Raw genomic sequence first — 26,044 nt, 5'->3', positions numbered from 1 at the left:
CCTCACTCATCACAAAACCACTCTGTGTCAATTCTATTTAACTGAGAAACCAAGTAAATACATATGTTGGGAATTGTGTGCCTGGTGTACAATAGGCTTCAATAAATATTTGTTGAATAAATTATTAATTAGGCTTTGACTGGGAGCCTCAGGTATGGGGTTGATATATAGACCTGGGATAGTTCCTTCTGGAACCAGATTCAAGACCATGCAAAGTCAGACCTCCAGATAATGGGTCATTACTCTGCTATTTTTGCAGTGTTGCTTAGCAAGCCAAACTGCCAACCAGCTTAGAGTCTAGTGACTAACAACTATTTTTTCATGCCCTGGTGATGCTGGTTACCATGGTGTTCTGGGTGACGTGCCTGGCTTTTTTTATAATTGCCTTTTAGTGGCTTGAGAAATTTTTGGTGATAAAGGCATTGATTACTCTATTTCTGATGAAGTAGAGCAGGATTACTACAAAGTACAGCCTTTTTTTTAAACTAGAGAAAGGGACTGTTTTGTTTTTCCAAATTAAGGTGATTGCTGCAGGACTGGTAGGATAACATTTTTTGTGTTTCTCTTCCTGATTTCATAGAAAGTGATTTGATTTGATTGTATAAATTTTTTTTTAAAGTCTAGCATGTGTCAAGGTAATTTTTCTCATTTTATTCTTAAAATTAAAGTACAAACATTAGGAGTTCAAGCTCCTTTGTAAACTCAAGAGGCTGTAACTATTGGCACTGTTAAAATTCTGGTATGTCATACATCATCACAAAGAAACGTCCTTTTCAGCCAAACTGTTTTTGTAGCCCGGGACTGTTTAGCCTTATAAAAGCATAGAATTTTAGAGCCAGAAAAAAACACGCTGGAGATCACCTGATCCCATCCTTTAATTTTAAGGTGGAGAAAACTGAGGCCCAGAAAAGACAAATTATAAAATAGCGATGATAATCCCTTATGGTTGCAAAGCATTTACCTTTGCAAAGATCTTTCCAAACAGTAACTCATTTTGTGCTCACCATGCATGTGAAGTCAGTAGAATTTATCCCCATTTTGTATGAGGCACATGGAATCTGGAGACACAAGTGTCCTGCTCACTGTTAGTGACTGAGGCAGAACAGGAAGCCACATCTGTGACTTGCTGTCTCAGACTGTGGAGCCACAGACAGAGATAGTCTGGGCCCAGTTCATCTGTTTACTAGCTGTGTGACTGGGGCAGGTCACTCTACCACTCTGAATGAGGCTTACCTTCCTTCTTCTTAAAATGGCAATATTGATCCTACATTGTAAGCTTAACGCAAAGGCTAAAGATAATGCTTGTACAGCATTTAAGACATTCCACCATTTGCCTCTCACCTCACTGATCTAGTTAAATGAATTCTGTCTAGCTAGTTGTTTTGTATGACAAGTGCTTTCTCTGATTCAGCCCATGTAGAAGTCATTGTATATAATAAGAAAATAAAAGTGAGAGCTGTTTACTTTGGATAGGGCCCAGGAGACCAAAATTGTTTGTGGAAATTTCCTTACATTTCTTTTATCCTGTCATCAGTTTGGTTTCCTCCTGCATCACTCTGCCCTTCCTCAGACATCCCAGGCAAATAAAAAAAAACCTAACCTACAAACAAATATCACAGCCAGATCAATGAAACCCCTTAAAGCTGCAAGCAGCCCACAAAATGAAATATCAGGCTGGACATGGGAAGGGTTGAGCCAGAAGGCAGACGTATTGTGCCGGGGAGTGGGGGGACAGTGATTCCTCCTTTCCCCTTCGCAGTCTAAAGCCCTCCTCTGCCTCTGTGAGGTGCTGGGCATTAGTTCTGCATACTTTCAGCCATTTACAAAATAAGTTCCCATTTCTCTTAACACATTTGGGACAGGAAACCTGAGATCTGGCCTGAAATGTGGAGTCAGCAAGGTGTACTGGGCGAAGCACAGGCTATGGAGGCAGACGGATCTGAGTTGTTTCCTGGCTTTATGGCGTACTCATTCTCGGCCTTGAGCGAGTCACTTATTTTTCTGAGTGTCATTTTCCTCATCTTCATATTAGTAATAACAATCCCCATTTTGCAGAGAGATGGTGAAGACCAGAGGTGACATATGACCCCAGTTTACAGTAGGTATGGTAATCACCACCATGGCAAAAACTGGAAAATCGGGTGGATGTTGACCTGTGCTCTCAGGAATCAGCTTGGTTTAGATCAGAAGCAGTCTGGAGAACGTTGGAGTAGCTGAAGGCGGTCTTCACCTGGAATGAGAACCTTCAAAATGGCGGGTTTTCAGGCCACCTCAGGTGTCTGGCTTCCTTCAGATAGGGCCCCCAGAGCCACATCTCTCTCTTTTCCCAGAGACTAGCCAAGTTTGGCCATAGCCCCTGGGCTGGCTCAGAACTGATAGATCTGCTGGACAACAAAGGCCTTTCCATGTATCCTCCTTATATCTGAGATTGCTTTGTGGCCTGAGAATGACACCATCTGCCAAAGCTTAGCCAATGGTGATTGTTAAGCAGGGGATCCTGGTTATGTTTAGCCTGAACCTGGAGAGAGTCAAACCGGCCCCACGGGCAGCCTCCTAGGCCAGTTCTGTGCCTAAAAGGCCTGAGGTTAAAATATCCAGTCTTGTTTAGTTTGTCTCAGAGCTTTCCACAAATCCTAGCTGGGTAGGTCCTCTTCAGTTCCCTGAGTTCCCATTTTGACTCCACCATTTATTGGCTGAGTATCCTTGGACCAGTTATTTTCTGAATGGGGAAAAAGCATTCAGAAATATTTTCAAAAGCATTCAAAATACTCTATATTTTGATAGAGTAGTGGGAAAGAAGGCAAGGTATATACCCTAAACCATGGAGGCCTCTAATGGCAGGAAAAAGTTCAGAAACGATCCTCCGTGGTTATTGGTCCATGTTATTGAGATGGGGAATAACTTCATAAGTGCAATGTTTGGGAGCAGTCAATCTGGTTTTAGTGGATAGTATGCCTTAGGACAGAAAAAAAACAAAAGGAGGACTGGTTAGGATATTAGTGCAGTCATCCAGGATACAATGAGGGCATGGAAATTAAGAACTATACACCCAAAATTGGAAGGAGGGAAATATGAGACTTCATTACCTTCTGGAACTCCTTCTCAGTCTCCTTTACTGTTCCTCCTATGTTATACTCACTGATATATCATCAGCACTTGGAACAGGACCTACCCATATCAGACGCTCAAATATTTGTTGCATGAATGTTGCATTTCTATAACCTCTAAATGTTGCGTGTGCCCAGGGCTGAGAAATGAATCTCTTTGTGTATTCTCACGCCCTTGTTTACTTCATTCATTCTCCCAAAGATCACCAACCTGAACTCCAAACTTATATTTCCACCTGCCATTTGACATCTCCACTTGGAGGTGTAAAAGGCATCTCAAACTTAAAACTATCCAAAATTGAACTTCTGCTCTCTTGGCTAAACCTACACCTTGCACAGTATTCCCAAACTCCCTAAATTGCTGTTCCATTCTTCTAGTTGTTCAGGCCAAAACTTCTCTTTCTCTCTTGCCCCACATCCAGTCCCTCATGTGGGCTCTGCTTTCAAAATATATGTAGAGAATCTTTCTACATCTCACTACCTCCACCACATCCCGGTCCAGGCCACCAGCCATCTCTCACTTGGATGAGTGCCAGAGCTTTCCGTGAGGTCTCTCTGCTTCTACCTCTGCCCACTTTGTGGCCGCTCTTAACACGGCAGCTAGAGAGATCCTTTTAAAACATAAGTTAGATCATATCACTTTTTTGCCAAAACCAAACACACACACACACAAACACAAAACTCTACAATGGCTTTACCTCACTCAAAGTAGGCACCAAAGTCCTGACAAATGCCTTCCAGGCTCTATCAAAGTGGCACACACCCCACACCGTACCTCCCTGCCCTTGGCCCCTACTACTGTCCTCTCTCACACTCTGCAGCCACCACATTGCCTCCTTGCTGCTCCTCTCAAGCACGTCAGTTACACTTCCAACTCAGGGCCTTTGCATCTTGCTCTACACGGGGCTCCCTACCTCACTGCCTTCCGATCTTTATTCAAACACCACCTTCTCAGGGAGTTCATCCCTGACTTCCCCTGCCTAAAACTGTACTACCTGGTCACTCACTCCACACACTCCCTCAGCAATCTTCCCTGCTTTGCTTTTCCCATAGCATGGAGCTATAGATTTTACGTATTTACCTGCCTTATTATGCCTCACCCCATGTACTAGAATGTAAGCTACAGGACGAAAGTGATTTTGTCCATCGTGTTCACTGCTGCATGCCCATTGCCTAGAAGAGTGCTTGGCAATAGTAGATATTCAATAAATACCTGTTGAAAGAATGAAGGGAAAAAAGAAGAATTGGAAGAATGTGGGGATCTTTTTTCTAAATAGGAGCAAAGGAAAAGAAGGTAAAAACTGACTCCTGGGTTATGACTCTGGGTAACTAGAGCTGATGGTGCCATCTACTGAGGTGGAGAGGGAGGCACTGTGGGGATAGTGGGTCTTGGAGATCGTGTGTTCCTATTTGGATAAGTGATGTTGACAAGACAAGGGGACAGCTCAAGCACAGTGTCTAAAACAGGATGAGAGTTCAAAATAGACACTGATGTTAAGATATAAATTTAGTTCTCAGGAAAAAGGTGATGTGATGTTTAACGTGATGGGCTCTTCTGGGATCTTTAATCGAGAGGCGAGAGAAGAGCAGAGGATCAAGGACTGGAGTGGAGGTTCTTAACTGCAACTGCCCACTTCAGAGTCACCTGAAGAAGTTTGGAACATCCCAGTGCCGGAACCACACCCCAGACCAATTAGGTCAGAACTTTTGTGGGTGGGACACAGGTATCAATATGTCTTAAAGCTCCCCAGGTGATTCCCACAGGCAGCCAGGGTTGAGAATCACTGAGCTAGATTCTTTAAGATATATTTACCATTAGGTGAGGATAAAGTAAAGGAATCTACAATGGAAACAGAAAAATATCAGTCATACTGGTGGAAAGAAAAACAGGGTAGTCTTGGCCAGTTCTTCTCATACTCACCTGTGCATAAGAATCACCTGGAGATCTTGAGGAGGTACAGATCCTGACTCAAACTGCTGGAATGGGGGCCAAACTTCTGCATCTCTCACAAGCTCCCAGGTGATCCTGTGATGCCTGCTCCAAGGGCCAGACTGCATAGCAAGTGTCAAGATCAGTGCTTCTCAAACTCTAGTGTACATAAGAACCACCTGGGATATCATTAAAGCAGCTGTCTGGCCCTCACCCACCAAGATCCTGATTCTGTAAGTCAGGAGTAGGACCCAAGAACCTGCATTTTGAACGAGGTGATGTGCAATGCTGCTGGTCCAAGGGACACACTTCAAGTGGTAGAGAGTCACCAAGACCAAGGTAAGAAAGAAGAGGCACTCAATACTGTCTACCAAATGAATAAGAGATGCTGTAGGGATACCAGGGAGAATAAGAACGTAGCAAAAGCCACTACATTTTACAAGGTGAAGGTCATAAGTGAGGCAGAAACCATAAAACCATAAAATGATTTCTGCTTTCCTTGGTTCTGTACTTCCAAAGCAATAAGCTTTCCTCCTAGCTTCTATATTTTATCTTGGGAACAATTACCTTACCAAAGTGCTGTAGCTGTTTTTGAAAGAGAGAGAAAGCAGATCAATTATTTGCTTTTTTTTCAAGGCATGGGAGGTATGCTAACAGGGTCCTCGGGAGCTCTTCTCTGTGGATGTGCCTAAACCATCTAGAAGCTATAGTTATTAAAGACCTTTGGAAGATATTTCAACTTCTTCAAGTACCAAAGTACAGTTGTAATGTTGCTGCCACTTCTAACTTTCTGTCTCTTTAAAGCAAGATTTCCAACCTCAGCACTACTGACATTCCTTATTGTGGGTCTGTCGTATAGGATGTTTAACTGCATCCCTGACCTCTTCTTACTAGGCACCAATAGCATCTCCTGCCCCAAGTTGTGAAAACACAAACTGTCTCCAGACATTGCCAAATGTTCCCTGGGAGGCAAAAATCAGCCCCAGTTGAGAACAACTGCTTCAAAAGCAATGTCTGAAAACCTAGTCACCCTTCTAAGAAATCTGACTTGTAGTTTGGGTATGTTGATGCCAGGTTGTGATAAGATAGAGCACTACCAGTAACCAGTACTAGGACCACCCTTTGGATTCTTGGGGCAACAGAAAAGACTAGTTTGACTTTCAGTAGTGGGAAATTTTATTGACCTCAGATATACCAAGAGCCTAATAGATAGTGTGGTACTTCAAACTTGTCTCAGAGGTGATTGGTACAAAAGTTACAAGAAACCTGTTTCCAAGCTCAGCACTAAGCAGTCAACTACTATTCTCTGCCCTATAACAAAATACCATAACTACAACATCATATGAGAGAAAGTATTCATCAGCTTGCCATACAACTACCCTTTGTTCCAGGAGGTTCTTTCCTATCTTTTCATGAGTACTTAGCATCTTGTGACTTAAACCAGGTGCACCAAAAGGATGAGGATTTTATTAGAAATCTCAGTGCTTGTTTCTCTTCCTCAGTATAGGTCATGAGACAAATAACCAGAGTGCTATAGAGCCTACGCACAAACCAGTGGTTTTCAAACTTTAGCCTGCATCATAACCAGCTATAAAGCTTATTAAACCACTGGACTGTACCCCCTGAGATTCTGATTTACTAGGACTGGGGTAGAGAATTTGCATTTCCAACTAAGTTCTCAAGTGATGCTGATGCTGATGGTCCAGGGACCACACTTTGAGAACCATTACTATAAACCAAAGAATAGTTCTCAGCCTTGGCTGAACATTGGTATTACCTGGGGAACGTTTTTAACTACTGATGCCATGGCCCCATCCCAAACCAATGAAATCAGAATCTCTGGGCATGGGATCCAGTCTTTAGAGTAGATTTAGTTTCTCCGATGATTCTTATGTACAGCCAGCGTTGAGAGTCATTGAACTAGGTGAAATGTATTCCAAAGCATTGGGGTGGAGGGTCTCACCAGGTGGCCCTACCTATTTAATGGAGGGGTGTAATATGACTTACTCCCATAATCTGACCCCTTATGCTTCATTGAGGATTACTTCTCCGGTTCCAACCAAAATCATCCTAACACTGTGGTCCAAACAAGGCTCAAGCCATAGGTGCGTATTCTTCACTTTGTGTCTCATCAGGCTGTAGACAGCATTGGAGCTGGAGACTGTAAATCAGAGGCTGAGAGGAAGTAGGCTACAGGGAAGCAAACCAAGGCTTAAGGAGTCTACAGCTGCTAGAAGCCAGGAAAGGCTTGTCAACAGGCCAAGCCATCAGGACAGGGCTGGGGCTTCCGCCGAGGCTGGATACCAGGAACATGGCAGGGATTCAAGCCAGAGGTCAGAGAGTCAGTAGTTACCAGTTCAGAAGTAGAACACCAGTGAACCCAGAATAAAATATACTCTTACAACAGAGACAGATGTCGCCTTAATTTTTAGAAAGTGCATTGCCATAAAAGCCACTGTTTCTTTATCTTTCATCTCAGCCCAGAGATTTTCCATCTGTTGGTGTTCAGTACCACAGCAGGATGATCAAGGAACATGTAAAAATACCTCATAAAGTAGTAGCATTCACGACTTTCCTATTTTAAAAATTACCTTTTGCCTCATTATATCTTAATAAGATCCAATAGGCCCTTGGAATTAGCAAGCTTAAAGTTTATCACTTTGATTTTTTTAGCAAATGGAAGCGTGATTTTTCCAGGGCCCCAGTTGCTTTGGACTTACCTATGGGCTGAGGAAGTGCAGAGCAAACCACTTAGCAGCTCCTCGACATCAGCAGTTCAACGCAGCTTTGCTGTTCCCCGCCTTCCATCTTGTTTACAGTGATGTTCCTAAAGAAATAGTCTTTTTTAATTCTTCAAGGAAAGTGGGCACCAAATGAGAGAGCACCCTTCAGTGGAAGTTGAAAAAGAGGCTACCTTGCTTAAGAATATGCATAAGAAACATGCATAAGACAGTAGTTCTTATTGTCTCTCAGTAGATTCTGGAGAAAGCTGGGGACCTGGCCAGACATTTCTAATTCACAAAATGAGAGCTTCTCACAATTCTCAGGAGCATCTCCTCACAATCTCTATGACTCTCCTATACCCTGTATGGAACCTCTTAACAAATTGTTAAGTTCTATATAAATGTTAGTGATCGTCATTGTCAGCCTAAATTATTTCACAGACATCCCGCTTTTCTAGTTAAGTTGGAAGGAAACTGAAATCAATAGACTAGTCGTCGTGAGAAGGAACTTGAAAAATTCTGCTGGTCTGTAGAGGGACAGCTCAGCAGAAAAGGCCACAGTTCCCATTCACAGAAACTCATGGAAGGGCAGAAGAGGGGATTAGCCAAGATTTAAGCCGCTCCCTCAAGTACGCCATTAGGAAGTAAATGCAACACTCATCCGTGGGAGGAGAAATAATGCATATTAGAAACCAGCTTTTGCCCAGAAAAAGGTGAAAACACTTGGGAAATTTGAGCCCCCACTGCCCCAGTTTTAAATACTCGTAAGTCATCCCTCTGGGTTGATAAGATCTCTGATAAAGCCGTGAACCTACTATGCCCCGGGCCCACAGCTCCCCAACAGTTCTGGGGCCCAGGAACAGAAGGAGTACCAGGAGGTAGGTCTCTTAAAGGCCAGCCTTTTTGAGGGAAGGACCTCGGGTATGTGTGTCATGGGAACAGCTGGTTTTCTTGTCCCGGTGTCAGCTCAGAACAGGGTTATGTGATTGCTGATTCCTGTTCCAGTCTGTCCCCAAGAAACAATGACTTCCTTCATTTGTTTGTAGGTCTCTACAGGCATTTGAGGGAATCATAAAGGCTGATTATGAATTTAAAATGTTTCTAAATAGATTACATAAGTACATTGTCTTGAATATTACAATTAGGACTTAAAATCTCTACTGCCTGGTGATCACATAGCTTGTCCTCAAATTGACCTTATGTAGACAAATGGTGGATTTTCACATGGAAGTTATGGCACTCTTTGTGAAACAACGTAAGATGTTAATTTATTTAATCCCATTATATGAGCTAATCTCTTAGTGGCAGGAAGTATGGCTATATTATGTATATTCTGGGCTCCACATAACAAAAATTATCCAATTATAGAAAATAATTTTGGATGAAATGGGAGATTGGGATTGACATATATACACTAATATGTATAAAATAGATAACTAATGAGAACCTGCTGTACAGCACAGGGAACTCCACTTTGTTGTACAGTAGAAACTAACACAACATTGTAAAACAACAATACCCCAATAAGAAAAAAAGAAAATAATTTTAAGAAATCACTTTTCCAGTTTTTTCCATTATGGTAGTCATTTGTTTTGTCATCTGCTAGCACATGTTAGCAGAAAAGTGAGAACAGGTGGCAGAAGTTTAAGAACATGTGTTGAAAAAAACAACTTTAAATTGAGCACATCCTAACAGTTAACATAATCTAATTTAAGCTACAAAACACTTCAGTCCAACTGGGCAGGATGTAGTTGTTTCAAAGGATAATTTTAGAACCACTGATGCATTTTAAATGTTAATTTAAACACATCGTATTTTATTTTTAAAAAAGGTTTTAGTGTCTGGTTTTAATACCATCTATTACATCAACTATGGATTTTTATTCAGTTTTAGTTCAGTTCCTCAGGCACTTATTGGCTGCCTGTTATATGGAGAGAACCCTGTCTAAGTGTATGAGCCTTTGTCCTGAAGAAGCTTATGATCTGGGGAGGAAACGTGGTCCAGTAGAGGACACACACATTGCAAGATACGAGAAGCGGCAAATTGTGATAAATGCGCTAATGGAGTTATCAAGGCCTTAGAAACACAGGCAAGGAGAGGTTGATTCAGATACAAAATGGGGCAAACCTGGGAGAGCTTTCTTGAGGAGCTGGCACCTGAGCTGGAACTCGAAGGGCCAGTGGAGACAGAGTAGGAGAAGGAAACAGTGTGAGTGTGGACTTGGAGAGTGGAAGTGGAGGAAGTTGAGGAGCTGGAGGTAACCTGGTGCACCTGGAGTCCAGGATGATTAGAGGATGCAGCAGGGCACGCAGTCAGAAAGACGGGGAAGAGCTACATTTTACAGTCTTGATAATACCGAACTAAGGAGCCTAGATTTGATTTTGTGCACACTAGGGAGCCTTGGCGGGTGTTTGAGCAGGGCAGTGGCCTGATCAGATCAGTTTGGGAGTAAGTTGAAAGATGGGTTGAAGGTAGAGAGGAAATTAGAGACCATTCTTGAGTGATATGGATACCATCTTTCCCATTAAAAATCCCACTAAGTAGCTATCTTGTGATTTGAGGTATTTGATACAGAAATTCATTTGTTTAAATGTTAATGGTTAATTATGCCTCTGGCAAACTGACTACTCCTCTTATCTGATATTTTTAGCAATGGCCAAGCAAAAGTTTATAAAGGGTAGTAATGATAAGGCATGAACTTCCTTTTTTTTTTTTTTTTTGGCAAGAATAACATCTGAGTCAGTACCCTAGATATTCTCCTAATTTAAGGAGATGTTCTCTTAGCCAAGGAAAAGAACCACCCAGATTGACATTTTAGAAACAGATCCAGGAAATGCATCTATCAGCAGATGAAAACAAATCAAGGTGAAGCAGGACTGTTAGGTAAGACTCAGTCGCTAGATTAGGACCGAACCCGGTTACCTGGGTTCACAATCCAGCTCTGCCACTTACAGGCTGTGTAACTTTAGGCTTATTACTTAACCAATCTGTGCCTCAGTTCTTTCACTTGTAAAATAGGGATAATAATGGTACTTGTCTCAGGGGTTGTTAAGAGGATTAAATGAACTGATACATATAAAGTGCTCCGAATAGTACCTGGCACGTAGTTAGAGCTCAATAAATGTTAACTATTATTCAGTGGTTGGGCAGTCAGTTAACTAACTGCCTATGACACATCACAGTTTACACAGCGTTTTCACACATCCACTAGGTCATTTGAGTTCCACAATTACCTTATGGATATTGGTTGTCCTAGTTACCACTGCTGCTAACAAGCCACCCCAAAACTTGGAAGCATAAAACAACAACCATTTTATTATGCTCACAGATTCCTGAGTCAGGAATTCAGACAAGGTACAGTGGGAGTTGCTTATCTCTGCTTCTCTGTGACTGTGCCCCCAGCTGGAGACGTCTTGGATGGCTGGGGAGGACACCAGCAGTGGGGCTGGATCCACTGCCAAGATGGCTTCTTCTCTAACCTGTCTGGCACTTTGGTGGGATGGCGGAAAGGCCAGGCTCAGCTGGGACTGTCACCTGAGCACCTACATGTGACCTCTGCACCATGGTGGCCTCACGATAGTTGTCAGACTTCTTAGAGTGTTTCTACAGCAGAAGATACATGCCTTTTATGACGCAGCCTCAGAAGCCTCATAGCAGACACTTCCCTGTTCTCTGTTGGTTGGAGCAGTCACAAGCCTGCCCAGACTCAAGGGAAGGGATTAGACCACACCCCTCAGTGGGAGGCATATCAAAGAATTTGGGGGCTGTGTTTGAAAATCACCATACTGGTATTATCCCCTAATTCTAGATGAGAAGATTGAGGCTCAGTACAGGTTTAATGATTTATCCAGGATCAGTTGCACAGATAGTCACTGGGATAGTAAGGGGTGGGGTGCAGGGAAGTTTGCTGGAGGAAAAAGGCTTCTAACCTAATTCTTCTGACTCCAAATTCTTGTTCTCTCAGATTATTCATCGTCCTTCAGCTTAGATATACTTGGTAACATAAGAAAGTTACAGAAAAAAACATTTAAATGACATTGTGTATATTAGGTAACTTTCTTAAGAAGAGACAGTGATGTAAAAGTATAAAGTTTGCATTTATAAGAACTTGTACACAAACTTCATATTTTAAAGAGGTCCTGGGGTGGGTTGAGTCCCAAGACTGGTCAGAGGTCAACTTAGTATAATTTTCTCACAAGGAAAGTTCTCTGAAAATGTCCCAGATGCTTAACTGTGACTTCCTTCATCTCTAGGAAAGTCTCACCTGGCCATTGTCCAGCGGGTGAATAATGAGGGAGAAGGGGACCCCTTCTATGAGGTGATGGGCATTGTCACACTGGAGGACATCATAGAGGAGATCATCAAGTCGGAGATCCTGGATGAAACTGACCTCTACAGTAAGTGCACAGCCTTGGCTCTTGTCCAAGGCCATCATATTTTTCTCTGAGATTCTCAGAGCTGGCTTAGTTTGGTGAACAGTGTAAAAGGGGGTCAGAACAAGCCCCAGGCATTGCTGTGTGTCAGCCCCCTCCTGCCAGGAGCTGGCACGGCAAGATGCCCTGACTTGAACCATCCCTGAGTCACTGAGAGTGTGCTAGCTAAATGTTTATCCAGAGGGAACCTTCAGGAACACAGCCAAGACTATGAAAAGGAGACCTCCTGGCCTTTGGATGGAAAAGGAACCAAAGGAAATAAAGTGCACCTCGGATGACCCCTCTGCCCTTGTTTCTGTCCCCCGTGCTGTTCCTGGTTTGTCTCTTCGTCCACCTAGACACAGACCCCAGCACCCCCTGGGGTTCCACTCAGGATCCACTCATTCAAAACATCCGAGTGCCGTAGAGACTCATGAGATTACCCACCGCAACTTAAGCTAAACCTGAAGTCGCCCTTTTAGTCGCTCTTGTCCCTTGTGCGTTTTCAGCCCTGCCGCCTGGTTTCTCCCTCTCCCCCATTCCCACCCCTGGCTCTGGTCCCTGCTCCCTCCTTTCTGGCCTCCTCCCCCTCCTCCCCACTCCCCCTCAGGAACAACACGGACTCCTTCTTGCAGATAGTGACTGCTTTCGGTTGCTGAGCCTTATCACAGCTTTGCTTGCAAACATTACAAAGGCCTGCTTTCCTCAGGGGTGGGAGTGTTATCTAAATCCATGGGAGTCCCTAGGCCAGGAAGTGTTTCCTCCTCCCGAATGAATATCATCACCTAGGACAGCAGTCCCTTTTCCTCCCCTCAGATAACCGATTCCGGACCCCTATCCTTAGTTTGCTAGAGGCAGCTGTTCAGAGACTAGCTCCCTGTAGAAAAGGTTTTGAGACTCTAAAGCAGTGAGTGGTGCAGAAAGAGTGCTTCGCTTCGGGGTGAGAGGAGAGCAGACCTAAAAGGTGGGTCAGGCCTTAATGAAACATAGCAGGAGTGTCCCAGTGTCTGCTATTGCTGTGGAGCCCTGGCCGGGCTCATCTTCTTGAGTTAGGGGTTAATTTCTCCCTCCCCCATTCCTTTCTCCCTTCTCCACCTCTGCCCATGGCTCCTGATTTAGAATTCCCAAGTGTTTCAATAGATATAGTGGTGAAAACATTCACACTAAAGTGTTAGTGGCTGAGAGTAGTGACAGGGGTCTAAATGAGTAAGCTCTTCCTAGGGCCTTTGTTTGAACGACCTAATACTCCAAATGCTCACTAATAAAATAGAAGGAATGAAGAGGGAGATCAGAAGACTGATTCTCCAATGATGAACTGTTCGGTGGCATTCTGATGGAGGAGGGAGAGGGGATATTTAGACAAACGTGTCATGCAAATCGGAAGGTTACTCACTAGTAACACAAAAGAACTGGTCTGATACATATATTTGCTGCTGTCTTGCCTAACCATCCTCTCTCTAAAGGAGAGGGTTTTCCCACTCTTATAAATAAGCTTCTGGCATGAATCCTTAAGAGCTTTGAGAGGGCCAAGGAGCCAGGAATACTGTGTTGCTTCTGCCCGGACCCTGACCCTCAGGGCAGCTGGGCTTGGATCTCACCACTGTGGCAGCCAGACACAAGGAGTGTTAAAGCCAGGGCCCAGAGTCCAAGGCAGGCCCACAAGAGAGCAGTGCGGTGGAAGGCACTTTCTCCCTTCTAGAAGGGAACCCAATCGTGTGGTGGAGTGAGCTCCAAAGGGAGGGGGAGAGTCCAAAGGAACGCCTGTCCCTGGAGTTCATTCCCTTTCATTTCCACTGTGTCCTCTCAGCCTGCACTGAAAGTTCCCTGCAGCCCTGTTTTTCTCTAGACCAACTTTGGAGAAAACCCAAATCTGTTTCTCTGCTCCCCTTAGCGCAGGTTAAGATAGGCTAAAGTTTCAAAATTTTACTCAATACTAAGGGAAAGCAAAAGAGACATGACCAAAGAAAACATTCCCCTTACCCCCTAAGCATGTTTTTTGAGACAAGCTTTTAAAAAGCAGGAAGAAAAAATTAAACTGGAAAAAGCAGAGATTTTCTCAATCAGTACTCACAATAGTCCTGCCTGAGGCCGCCACCCAGAGACCACACCTTTGTGGATTACAGAGCTATTTCCATTTTTTCTCCTTCTTTCCTTTATTTCCCCCAATTCTCTCCCCGTGGAGGGGCCAGGGTTGAAGCAAGAGAATTGTGAGTGGGAAGAGGGGGTGACTGCCCTCCTCCCTTGGGTGGCATGCCTCAGGTACCACTCAGAGTGTGGTTTAAATCAGCAGGAAGAGACCAGGTGAGCTCAGCTCTGGGGACAGGAGAAAGGCAGAGGCAGAAACCCCCTGGGCCCTGCCAAAGTCCTTGATGCTAAGAGTGCAAGTTCCTCGTGTTTGAACGCCTTTTTGTAAGCATTTCACAGATAGGTTCTGATTGGAGTCTCATAATAAGAGACTCCTGAGATGAGCAGAAAAATTATGATTAATCACTAACCTTATTGTATAGATTAAAACACACAAACACTCTGATGCTTAGAGAGGTTGCACAGCTTGTAAGCAGGGGGGCCAGCCCTAGAAGCCTGAACTTGGGAGCCCCAGGCTGGCCTTTCCCCTTTTCCACTGTTCACCACTTCAGTGCAAGTAACACTGAGACATGGCAGCGGCTCCCACCTTCTATCCCTTATCCACATCCTTCCAGTCTCTGGGAAGGAGATGTTGCGATGTCACCTACAGTTGACACTTTCCAGAAATCCCCCGTGGTCCCAAAGGAACTATCTGTCTCAGGTGACTATGGTGAAACTTCCAAAAACCATTAGCGATTCTGAGATAGCTGCAATCTGTCCCCTGTCCCGACAGCCGACAATCGGAAAAAGCAGAGGGTTCCACACAGGGAGAGGAAGCGGCACGACTTCTCCTTGTTTAAGCTTTCTGACTCGGAGATGAGGGTGAAGATCTCTCCACAGCTTCTGCTGGCCACGCACCGCTTCATGGCCACAGGTATGATGACTCTGCCCGCCCGCATCTCCACCCCAGGCAGGCGAGGCAGCTCTGGAGGGTGGGACCCAGGCACCAATCACTTTTAATACCTTACGACCTAATTCCAATTCTGGGACTGAGAACCACTGTTCCAGGAGAGGAGGTCATCTTAGGTGGGGCGACAGGACTCCACATACTGTCATTTTCAGCCTCAGGCCTGATCTTCTAGGTGGGGAAGTGAGCATAATGCAACTCTGCTTTTCTCTCTTCTACTCGAGAAAAGGGCTGAGGAATTCACCACTGCACTTTCCCTTCCTCCACCTGCTTCAAGGCAGGAGTTGGTGGGCCCCAGAGGGTTCATCAGGGAGGGACAGGTGATGTCCTGTGCAGCCACAAAGGCCCTGGGGCCCAGACCCTCCAGGGGCCATGTAAGCCTGTGAGCTACGAGTTCTTCAAATACAGATGTGGATTGTGAATACTGGAATCTTTAGGAAGAAAAAAAAGAGAGGATCCAAAGATAAACTTCTTCTTGTGAAGAAAGTAAAGTTTGTCTTTGAACCATCTAACCTTCTCATCCATACCTAATTAATGTGCTGACCTAGAATGATCACACACATTGCTAAGTTCAATATTTAATTAATCTAACATGTATTTATTGAGTATATAATGAGTGCTAGTACTGTTCCAGTTACTAAAAAGTAGAAAATTTTAAATTGGAGCTTCTTAGAGAGTTACAGATGTAGAAAATAAACTTATGATTACCAGGGGGTAAGAGTGGGGAGGGATAAATTGGAAGATTGGGATTGACACATACACACTACTATATATGAAATAGATAACTAATAAGGACCTACTGAATAGCACAGGGAACTCTACTCAATACTCTGTAATGGCCTATATGGGAAAAGAATCCAAAAAAGGGTGGATATATGTATATGTATAACAGATTCGCTTTGCTGTACTGCAGAAACTAACACAACATTGTAAATCAATATACTCCAATAAAATTTTTTTTAAAAGTTCAGGTCATAAAGAAAATAAATAAATAAATAAACAAATACATCAATAAATTGGAGCTTCTTTAGGGTTTTCAACATGTTATCTAGTTCTAAATACAGATTTCTTTTAATTACTGGCTGTCTGATTTCCTAGAACAAAACAGCTGTATCTGTTAATATAATGATATACCATAATAGTATAGTATAACATAACAATATAAATAATAATATCTATTAATATGTAAATATGATACAGCGATGCTTCTCATTATTGAGAACTTCCCACTTAAATAATTAACTGTTCCTGTTAACTTGAAATTTCATTTCATTCAACAGATACACATCATACAAATAAGTCAGATTAAATTCTCTGTATTTCATTTGATTGTAGCATTAAAACTTTTTTAGCCATGTTTACATGGCTTACTTATCCATGTCCAAGTCAGTAGTTGTGACACATGGGCTCAGTAGTTGTCTCACACGGGCTCTAGAGCACAGGCTCAGTAGTTGTGGCGCACGGGCTTAGTTGCTCACAGCATGTGGTATCTTCCCAGACCAGGGCTTGAACCCGTGTCCCCTGCGTTGGCAGGCGGATTCTTAGCCACTGCACCACCAGGGAAGTCCCTCTTGTTGCTTTCTGAACAACTTTATTGAGGTATAATTGACATACAAAAAAACGGTATTTAATGTATACAACTTGATGAGCTTGGAGAGATAAGCATACACCCATGAAACCATCATCATAATCTATGCCATAAACATATCCATCACTTCCAAGAGTTTCCTCCCACCCTCTTTATTTGTTATTATTAGTTTTGCGTGTGTGTGTGTTAACATAAGACCTACCATCTTAGCAAATTTTTAAGTATACAGGATAGTATTGTTCTTAGGCTCTATAGGCTGTGCAGTAGATCTCTAGGATTTATTCATCTGGCATAACTGAAACTCTGTACCCTTTGACTAATACCTCCCCATTACCTCCTTCCCCCAGCCCATTCTACTCTCTGCTTCTGTGAATTTTACTATTTTAGATTCATCATATAAATGGTATCATGTAGTATTTGTCCCTCTGTGCCTGGCTTATGTCACTTAGCATAACATCCTCCAGGTTCCTCCATGTTGTCACAAATGTCAGGATTTTCTTCTTTTTTAAGTTTATGTGCAGCTTTAAATAAAATCAAGGAGAAAAATAATAACAAAACTGACATTGCCAAAATGGTGACCTGTTTCTCCCGAGGTGCCAGTGCAGGGACACACATCCCCAGAGGGCCTGAGACACACACGTGGGCTCAAGACCCCCACCCACCCAAGGGAATTGCAGGAATCCTGCTAGCTTGGTGCCCGGGAGCATGAATGGCCCTGGCTGTGCCCACCCTGACTCCTCCCAGCTGCCAATTCCTCCTGCCTCCCGGTCTCCCCTAGAAGTGGAGCCGTTTAAGTCTCTGTACCTCTCGGAGAAGATCCTGCTCCGGCTCCTGAAACATCCCAACGTGATCCAGGAGCTGAAGTGTGATGAGAAGAACAAGAAGGCCCCGGAACACTACCTGTACCAGCGCAACCGCCCTGTGGACTACTTTGTGCTACTTCTGCAGGTGAGTGGGAAAGCCACGGACCCCCCCCAAGGGCAAGACAGGACCTCTCTAGACTGGAGAGGAATGGCCATGCCTCCTCTGTGCCAGGTTCCAAGGCTCGGCTGGCTGCCCTGGGAGCAAGGCCAGTTGGTGTGGGTGTTTGTCCGCGACGCTCAGAGGGGACAGGTGTGACTGGCTGGCATCCTGGAGTGGTGGGATCTTGATGGCATTTAATCTGACATCAGCGATGTTTGTGGTGGGATGCAGTGGGTACCTCCCAGCAGAGGGGTTCTGCCGCTGAACTTCCAAACCTGCTGCCCTGCAGAATCCCTAACACCTCCTTGTCTCTGCTTGGCCATGCCCGGGAATGCAACTGTGCACTGCCTCCCAAACTTCAGACACTTCTTGTTTCAGGCCCTTCTCTCTGTTGAGCTGAAATCTCACCATCTCTGATTTCCACCCACTGGTCCTTGCTCTGCTCTCTGGAAGTGCACAGAACACATCTGCTCTCTCTACCACACTTCAGCCTTTGCAGTCCCTTAATCTTCTCCTCCTTAAGAAGACTGGGAGGGGAATAAACGAGCAAATGAAAGAGGGGCAGCATGTTCCCGGTACTCACAGGAGTACAGTCACCCTTTGTCCTGGGTGCCTGGAAAGGCCTGTAAGTGTCAGACATGGTTCCAGCACTAGGTAGTGCTGGTGTCCTGGCCTGGCTCCACCATTAGCTCTGTCCCTATTCCCTGTCTCTTTCCAAGAGAATCTGGTGAACCCTAAATACAGTGATTGTCTTAAAATCGTCATTAAACTCACATTGACTTAGAAAGGGCCTCTCTGTTACAGTCCCCCTGCAGCCTGTCTGCTCGGACTTGGTAGTGTGCCTCACACCCATCCTTCCAGACAGCCTCAATGAAATGCCCTCTCTTCTCCAGAAATGGAGTTGCATTCTTTACTGTTGGAAATGGAGAAGCATCCTGTTACATCGTTTATATAACTCAAGGAACACATAGAGCCTTATGCCTAATATAAACTTAACCATTTTCAAATAAATCTTGGAGGCGTAAAATGTAGTGGCAAGAGTATAGGTTCAGAAATTGGAGAGAGGGGCAGCTTCGTCAGTTGAAGGACACCTGCAGCGAGGTCTGTGCGTTTTGGAAGATTGAAATCATGGCAGGTCCGGAAACTGATGCCCAGTACCAATTCACTGGTATCAAAAAATATTTCAACTCTTACACTCTCACAGGGAGAATGAATTGTGTACTGGCCACATACGGAGGTATTGCTTTGATAGTTTTATACTTTAAGTTAAGGTCTAAAAAAACTCCAGCTGTGAAAGCAACATACATGGATTCTCAACTGTACCTCATCTGTTAAGTTCCCATGCCTAAAGAAGCTAATGTCAACTCATCATGTGATACTCAATTTGTACAATAAATTACGAACCTGGAAAAAAAAAAAAAAAAAGAAATTGGAAAGATCTAGCTTTAAAGTCTAACTAACCTTGACAAAGTTATTTAACCTCACTGAGCCTCAGAATTGATTCATCTATAAACTGGGGATAAAAATAGTACAGGCCTCATAGGGTGTGGGCGGATCCATGCAGTGGATTTCAGGCCCATAGACGCACACTATATGCACAAGCTTCTCACAGAATCAAGCTTTATCTCAGCCAGACTTAGAGGTGGTCTAGTCTCAGACTACACCAGTGGGGCAGTTTACGGGGTTCTGGGCTAGCTGGTGCCTGGACCCGCCTCATGGAAGAGCCATTACAGTCTGCAAGGAAAGCTTGGATGTACATGACTGGATGCTGCTTTATGAACTAGCAAGTAATTTACCGCCAAGGCCTTGTGAAGTTGGAGTTGCTGTTTCTGAAACATATCCAGACAGAATTCACATTTCCCTGTGATAAGATTTTAAGTCCACTTATTATCCAAGCAGAAGTGCTTAGGGTCGTAGTCACTAGTAGATCTGGAAGTGCTTGTCCACACCCTTAGTACACTTCCTTCTTTCTCCAGGGTAAAGTGGAGGTGGAGGTTGGTAAGGAAGGCCTTCGCTTCGAGAACGGAGCCTTCACCTACTATGGTGTCCCAGCCATCATGACCACTGCTTGCTCAGGTATTCCAGTTTCCAAGCCATAGTTTATTGGGGAAGCAGTGGGACAGTGGAGAAAATGCATCTGGGTTCAAGTTGTGACTCCCGTTATGGACCCTGGACAAGACCTTTTACCTTCCCGGGCTTTAGATGTGGAAGTACATGGTAGACTGTAACATTACCCAGTGTTAGGGATGGATAGTGGTAATTTTCAATATGAAAAGACAAGTTTATTTTACTTTTTACACTTCCACCTGATTGCCCTGTTTTTACAGGGTTGATTGGTGCTGTGGGTGGGGTGGAAGAGGGAGAGTTCCTTTAAGAAGGTGTGTTTTCTGAATTGCCTCTGAAACACACTGCATCCTTCTGTCCTTAGATAACGATGTGCGGAAGGTTGGAAGTCTGGCTGGATCCTCTGTCCTTCGTATGTATCTCTCAAACCCCTCCCTCATCCTCCCTGCTGTGGTCCTGCCTCAGCCCACTCTGGGGACCTGGACCGAGCACTCTCAGCCTGGGCTAGGGCTAACACAAATGCTGGCAGCCTCTTTGTATGCTCTGCCAGGAACACTGCTTTCTGCCAGGTACCCACGGACCACAGGGGGCTTAGTTTCTGCGTGTCTGGAATGTTTTCTGCTGCTTCTCTGCTCACGTGCAAATGACAAATGACGCGGGAGGGAGGTTGTGAGGGGAGGCACCATTTATTGTCACCTGCCAGGGAATGCAGGCAGGTGGTTTGTGTGCTCTGGTGGAGGTTCAGCCTTTCCTTTGCTGCTGTGATAATTCACCCACTGTCCTTTACTTGCAAACCCTAATACGCTATTATTGTGTCTGTGGCGGTTAGTAAGAAGTGACTGCAAGATCTTAGGATGTAAGTCCCAGGCTGGTGCGTATGTTGCTTACCTGCTTCTCTTTCCTCGTTTACCACATCTCAGCTGGTGGAGAAGTGTCTGCAGCTGGCCGTGCATGCTGGTGGGGGCTGGCACGGGGCTGCTGGCGGCTGTCTTCTGCGCCTTCTGTGCTCTACCTTCTCTCTGTTTCCTGCATAAGTTATTGCACTTGTGCTTAGAGGGCATGGCATTTATTGTGATATAAGTGTGATCCAGAAAGCATTATTTCTCTAGATTTCTCTTTGATTCACCAGTCTGAATTTTGCATTGCTTTCAGCTCTTAGTGTTTATGGTGGCCATTTTAATGCCAAAGGGGTGTTTTTTCTCATCATAAAAAAGATTTTACATAGTGCTTTATATTGGGATTTATCAGAGGGACCCAAAGCTTGATATCACAATCCCTGGCACATGAAAAGTAGATACCATTTTAACACAGAGAAACTAAAGAAATGACTTGCTCCAAATCACCCAGCAGGTTGGTGATTTACCTAGATGCATTCCGGTGTCCTGACTAGTTCACACAGCACAATGAAATAGAGATTTGAGATCCATCATGTTCCAGAATGTAATTTCTATGTGGAAATATTGGAACAATTTGCAGTGTAACTTCACATCCTAGCCCAGCAGATGTCTGAAATGAAATTGAAGTAGCTGCCCACACCCAAGGGGTGGTCCAACATGAGTTGAAGGAGAGCTGTAAAATAAAAAATCCTGGTACATTATTATACTTATATAAACCAACAAATCTCAATTAAGGTTGATGAAGGAAGCGTCAGTTCTCAGAACAAGAAGTCTAGATGGGAGAGGGATGGTCTACAGGACCCGGTAAACCTTGGTTCTCTAAAGGAGATTTCCACCATCCATCCCATTGGGGATTGCTCATGGTAGAGTAACTCCTGGGATATGAAATGTTACCTAGACATGTTGGCCCTATTCTGGCTCTTCCACAAGACCAAAAGAGGTGGGAACTCTAGGGGAAAAGAGCTACCTAAAGCTCCCAAGCCCATCTGATTTAGATGACTTTCTTTCTTTTAAAAAAAGTCTTTTAAGTAGTAGGAAGATGTTATCTGGTTTCCTCCTTTCCTTCCTTCCTGTCTCTAGTTCTTTCTATCAAAATCCTTCCATTTTATACGTGAGACACAGTAAACTTGCAACACTAATCTCTCCTTCAAAACTGGTTAACTAAAAAGAAATATTAACCTCTCTTTCCCTCCCCACACTTCTGAGCATCTTTCTCAATCTTCAGGAGGAAAAAGAAATTAAATTAGCCTGTAGGGGTATGGAGACATTTTCCATCTTCCCCCCCAAGCCCTCCTTACCTAATACAGCGAAGTGTGAAGAACTCCAAAAACCACCACCACCACCCCCTGCCCCACCTTGTTCCAGGTCCACTCTCAGCCCAGGTCACCCAGCATCTTTCACTGGCCAAGGACCTCACCTGTAGGTTGAGGAAGAACTTAAGCTGAGCCACAAGGCAGTAAACTCTTGTAGGGTCTCAGTCTACCAAACTACCCCTGTCCTTGATGCCAGCCTAGAGCTTTGTCAGCCTTGAGGGTAATAAAGGAGACAATGAGTTTGCCAGAACACTGGCCCTGTGACCAATGCCTCAAAGTTGAACTCGAGGTTACAGGTAAGTCCCTCTGGTTTTCCTGTGCAGGGCAAAGGGAACACAGTCAGCACTATCTCCTTTGTCTTGGTTCTGATTGCCAGGGAACCCAGGAGGACCGTGGTGAGCCTGGCACTCTGGAGGAACGGGGCCTGAGCTCAGCGTGACCAGAACAGATGCCCACAGGGGTGTGCAATTGGAGAGAGAACAAGTCTCCTATCTGCTTGGCTGGGTATACGTTTAATTTGTGGCCCAGAAGTGCTAGGATTCTTCTTGAGACAATGGGGTTTCTGATTCCAGTGTGTCTCGTGACACTAGGGGCCTGTTAAAATATTCTTTGACAAAGAATATGATGATTTGACAAAGCAAATGATTAGCAGGTAGGTATAATAAGGCTTTCCCCTCCCCACTCCTTTGTACTATTGGATAATTTCAGGCAAGTCCTCGGGCTCAGCAGCTAAGACTATGGAAGCCACCTCTTTCAGTGTGCTGTCACCTGCACTCTGACTTCATTTAGCTCCTTGGAAGGGACTCTGGGAATGACCAGATAAGAGAGATGAAAACAGATTCCCATGCAGAGACACTCCTTGATCAGGGTCAGGATCGGGAAAGGACTGGAGTATTGCTACACACTCCACGCCACCCAGGCCCCAGTGATAGCCAGCACCGTTTCAGACTCTGGGGGGAAAGAGAGAGAAGGAACGGGGGATAGGAAGAGAGGTGCTTTGAAGCACTTGTACTTGCAAAGAAATGACTGATTTAGTGTATCAAGTTGATTTACGTTAAGATTGCTAGAAATGCTGCCCTTCCTGTGTCCCAAGGCTCTAGCCACGCACAGTTCCTCCCCAGCCCTATGACCACAGAGAGAGCTCCTAGGAGGCCAAGGCAGGAGACAGCTTCCTCGAGGATGCCCCTAGCAGGAGCAGGCGCTTGCTTTCAGCCCTCCCACAGGTGAGCTGGAGACCTGAGGCAGCTGGGAGAGCCCGGCGGGAATGCAGTGCTGAGCTCCCAGCACATTTGCTGGCTCCAAAAGGCACTTCAGACAGAACACTGCCCACACACACTCCCTGCTGGGGCACTGCCTGTTCTTGTCATTGGCGGGTCTGATCCCCTCAGAAATTATTGTGCATCTTTTTGGAAGACCTTCAGCAAAGTCTATTTTATTTTCTTCTTTCTGGAGAGTGACTTTGTGAGAAGATGCAATTTCCATGTTTCCAGAGGCAAGATTCACTTTGGCAGAGAAATGTGATGTTGTGAAGATCCAGGAACAGACTGTCTCACACACTTTGCTCTTTGTCTCTCTCCTTTTATGTTTATCTTCCCTTACGCAACTCACAAATCCTTGACTCTTTAGTGCCCGTCTCTGTGTCTCGTACCTTCGCCTTCAGCAGAGGGGACTCTCTGGCAGGCTCCCCAGGTAAACATGCATGGGGTCTTGGTCTCCATAGATCCATGGGGTTTGCAAGAGGCCTTTGGTCTCTGTCACTGTCCCACATGAAAACTAGTCTCTCCCAGGCTAAGGCATAGCACGTTGCACGGCTAACACTCACTTGTACTTACTGACCAGGCATTGCTGGTTCAATGGTGTCACTTGTGAACTTGGCCCCGAAGGATACATCTGTGTACGTAGATGGAGAAATGGTGGGGTGAGGGATGGTGTGAATTTTTCCTTATCATTTGTCTGACTGCAGAATGGAGGGATAAGGGGTGCAGCAGAAGAAAAATAGGAAGAAACAATGGAAGACTACGCTTTATTCCTATTTTTCCTCCATCTTTTCTTCTATGTGGTCTCTGCCTTTAGCTAACCTACTAACCCCTCTCTTTCTAGTAATGTTACTGTGTAGTGACCATATTCTCTCTAGCTCTGCTCATACAAAGGATGCTATATGTAAAAATTTCAAAACAACTTTTCATCAGGCTTAACCTCTCTTGTTAATTAAAGTTACTGGATTTTTTTTTAATCAGGTAAAGTAGCTCCTCACAGAGCCACACAGTAACTCAAGGATTGAGTAGAATGTAATAAATCTGAACAATCAGTTAAGTGTTTATATTGTTTTCATCCCTAGACGTTGATCTCTTAGGGTCATGGAGCAAGTAATGACCAAACTAAGAATTTGTTTGTTAAGTTACCTTGAAGTTAAAGCACAGCCCAATTTCCCATACCCTCTACATCTGTCTCCCTTATCCCAACACTTTGGCGATGATTCTGAGGCCCCACCATAGCCTCAGGCATCAAGAATCCAGTTATGTTTCACTGTCTGTATAGTAGACCCTCAACATTCAAAAGGCTCTGTTCTGAGACCTCAAACCCCCAAATCTGCAACTTCAGAACTACTTATGTTGATTTCTACTTTCTCACAAATCACATTTTTCCATCAAAAACCATCTGGTTCCCATGTTTATCTGTACGAGACGACTTAATCACCTTCTCAAATTTCACCAAAGTTTTCTCTCTTACTTAGTGGAGATTTTCCACCAAGAAATAAATTTTTTTCTTGCTTTGTGAGAGCTCATGCCTTCATGATGACTACAGGAGTACTATCAATGGGAGATGCCAGTCTGGTACCCTCCCCAGCTAAGTGGTCACCCCCACATGCTCGTAAAATTAGAAATGACCACATCGTGGACCTTCAAGATCCTTACCATGTGAGGAATCTTGGTGAATGAAGAACGTGCTATGAAGTTTCAGCAGAAAGGAAAGATGTACATTTTTAAAAGATTTTCAACGAAAAGGATCAAAGCATTAAAAAAAAAAAAGAAAAGAAAAAAAGAATGAAAGCATGAGAGCAGGAGTATATTTTTTTTTAATTAACCCTCAGTTAACCAGACAACCTAGTTAATTATAACTTCCTACTTAGAAGAAGGTTAGTTCTAGTTCATCGGTATTTATTATGAAAATTAAGGTGACTCATTTCTGCTGTGCAGTCCCCCAGGAGGTACTGAGTCTTCCAATCCAACTCTGGCTGGTGCCATGTGCTCCTGAGAGATCTCTTAACCTTCCCCCGCTTTTCCATGACTGTGTGTGTTCATCCCAATAGGAGGCAGGGGAGAGCAAGGCCAGCTTATTCCCACCCTTGGTTTAACTCTGCAGAGTGGAGCAGTGATGGGCTCAGCAGGAGAAAATGAGAGTTGGGAACGTTCTGCTTCTCCTTCGGCTCTTTTCTTCCCACCTTCTGTCTCATCTCTTTCTGTAGCCAACTGCCAAGCTTTCCTAGCGACCGGGTGACATCCCCAGGACCTGTAATTTGGTATTTCTCAGTCGCTCTTGCTTCTGTTCCATATCAGCAGAAGAAGCCTCAGTCATTGGATTTTTATGGAAAGCAGTTCTGGGCACACTCTGGTCCCATACTTGATTTATGATCCAGATACATTAATTTACGTATATTATGTCTTACCCCCATCTTAGATAAACCCTGGAAGTTAGGAATTATTGCTGGGCAACAATAGGTAAGGAAACAGCTCTGAGAAATTAAGCCGTTGGGTCACTGTCAAAGGTGTAGTAAGAAGGTAGAGGGATGAGGACTGGCTTCCAAGTCTCTTAGGTCCTGTTCTAGGCCGGGACCTTGCTGCGCTTCTGAACGTGGGCGTGTTGTGCCCTCTAGAGGGCTGTGACTTGTTTGCATTTTGAAAACAGCTGTGCTAATGAACTAAGGTGCTCCCTCTGGGTTGAGGCCGCTGGTCCCTACACCAAATATTGCCACCATTACCCATAGGCAGTTTCCTTCTATTTGAGCCTTATTTGAAA

General features: G+C 44.4%; 2 protein-coding genes across 2 annotated transcripts in view; both read left to right on the top strand.

Annotated features, from left to right (window-relative positions):
- CNNM1 (cyclin and CBS domain divalent metal cation transport mediator 1) overlaps positions 1–26,044 on the top strand; it is a 50,677-nt gene that overhangs the window by 10,040 nt on the left and 14,593 nt on the right. The window contains exons 2-6 of the mRNA XM_061194577.1: positions 12,014–12,157; positions 15,030–15,170; positions 17,570–17,739; positions 19,731–19,830; positions 20,183–20,230. Coding sequence (XP_061050560.1) covers positions 12,014–12,157; positions 15,030–15,170; positions 17,570–17,739; positions 19,731–19,830; positions 20,183–20,230 — 603 coding nt within the window. The remainder of the gene's footprint in view (positions 1–12,013; positions 12,158–15,029; positions 15,171–17,569; positions 17,740–19,730; positions 19,831–20,182; positions 20,231–26,044) is intronic.
- On the top strand, positions 18,819–19,151 carry LOC133094067 (ATP synthase membrane subunit K, mitochondrial-like). The gene has a single exon (XM_061194565.1). The coding sequence runs from the start codon at positions 18,883–18,885 to the stop codon at positions 19,087–19,089; it is 207 nt and encodes a 68-aa protein (XP_061050548.1). The 5' UTR covers positions 18,819–18,882; the 3' UTR covers positions 19,090–19,151.

Source organism: Eubalaena glacialis, chromosome 1 (genome assembly GCF_028564815.1).
Source record: "Eubalaena glacialis isolate mEubGla1 chromosome 1, mEubGla1.1.hap2.+ XY, whole genome shotgun sequence".
Classification (NCBI taxonomy): domain Eukaryota; kingdom Metazoa; phylum Chordata; class Mammalia; order Artiodactyla; family Balaenidae; genus Eubalaena; species Eubalaena glacialis.
The sequence above is the reverse complement of the archived record's forward strand: the minus strand, read 5'-3'. Positions and strand labels throughout refer to the sequence as shown.

Coding starts and splice junctions, on each gene's coding strand:
- LOC133094067 (XM_061194565.1), top strand. CDS start 18,883: ATGGCAGGTCCGGAAACTGATGCCCAGTACCAATTCACTGGTATCAAA.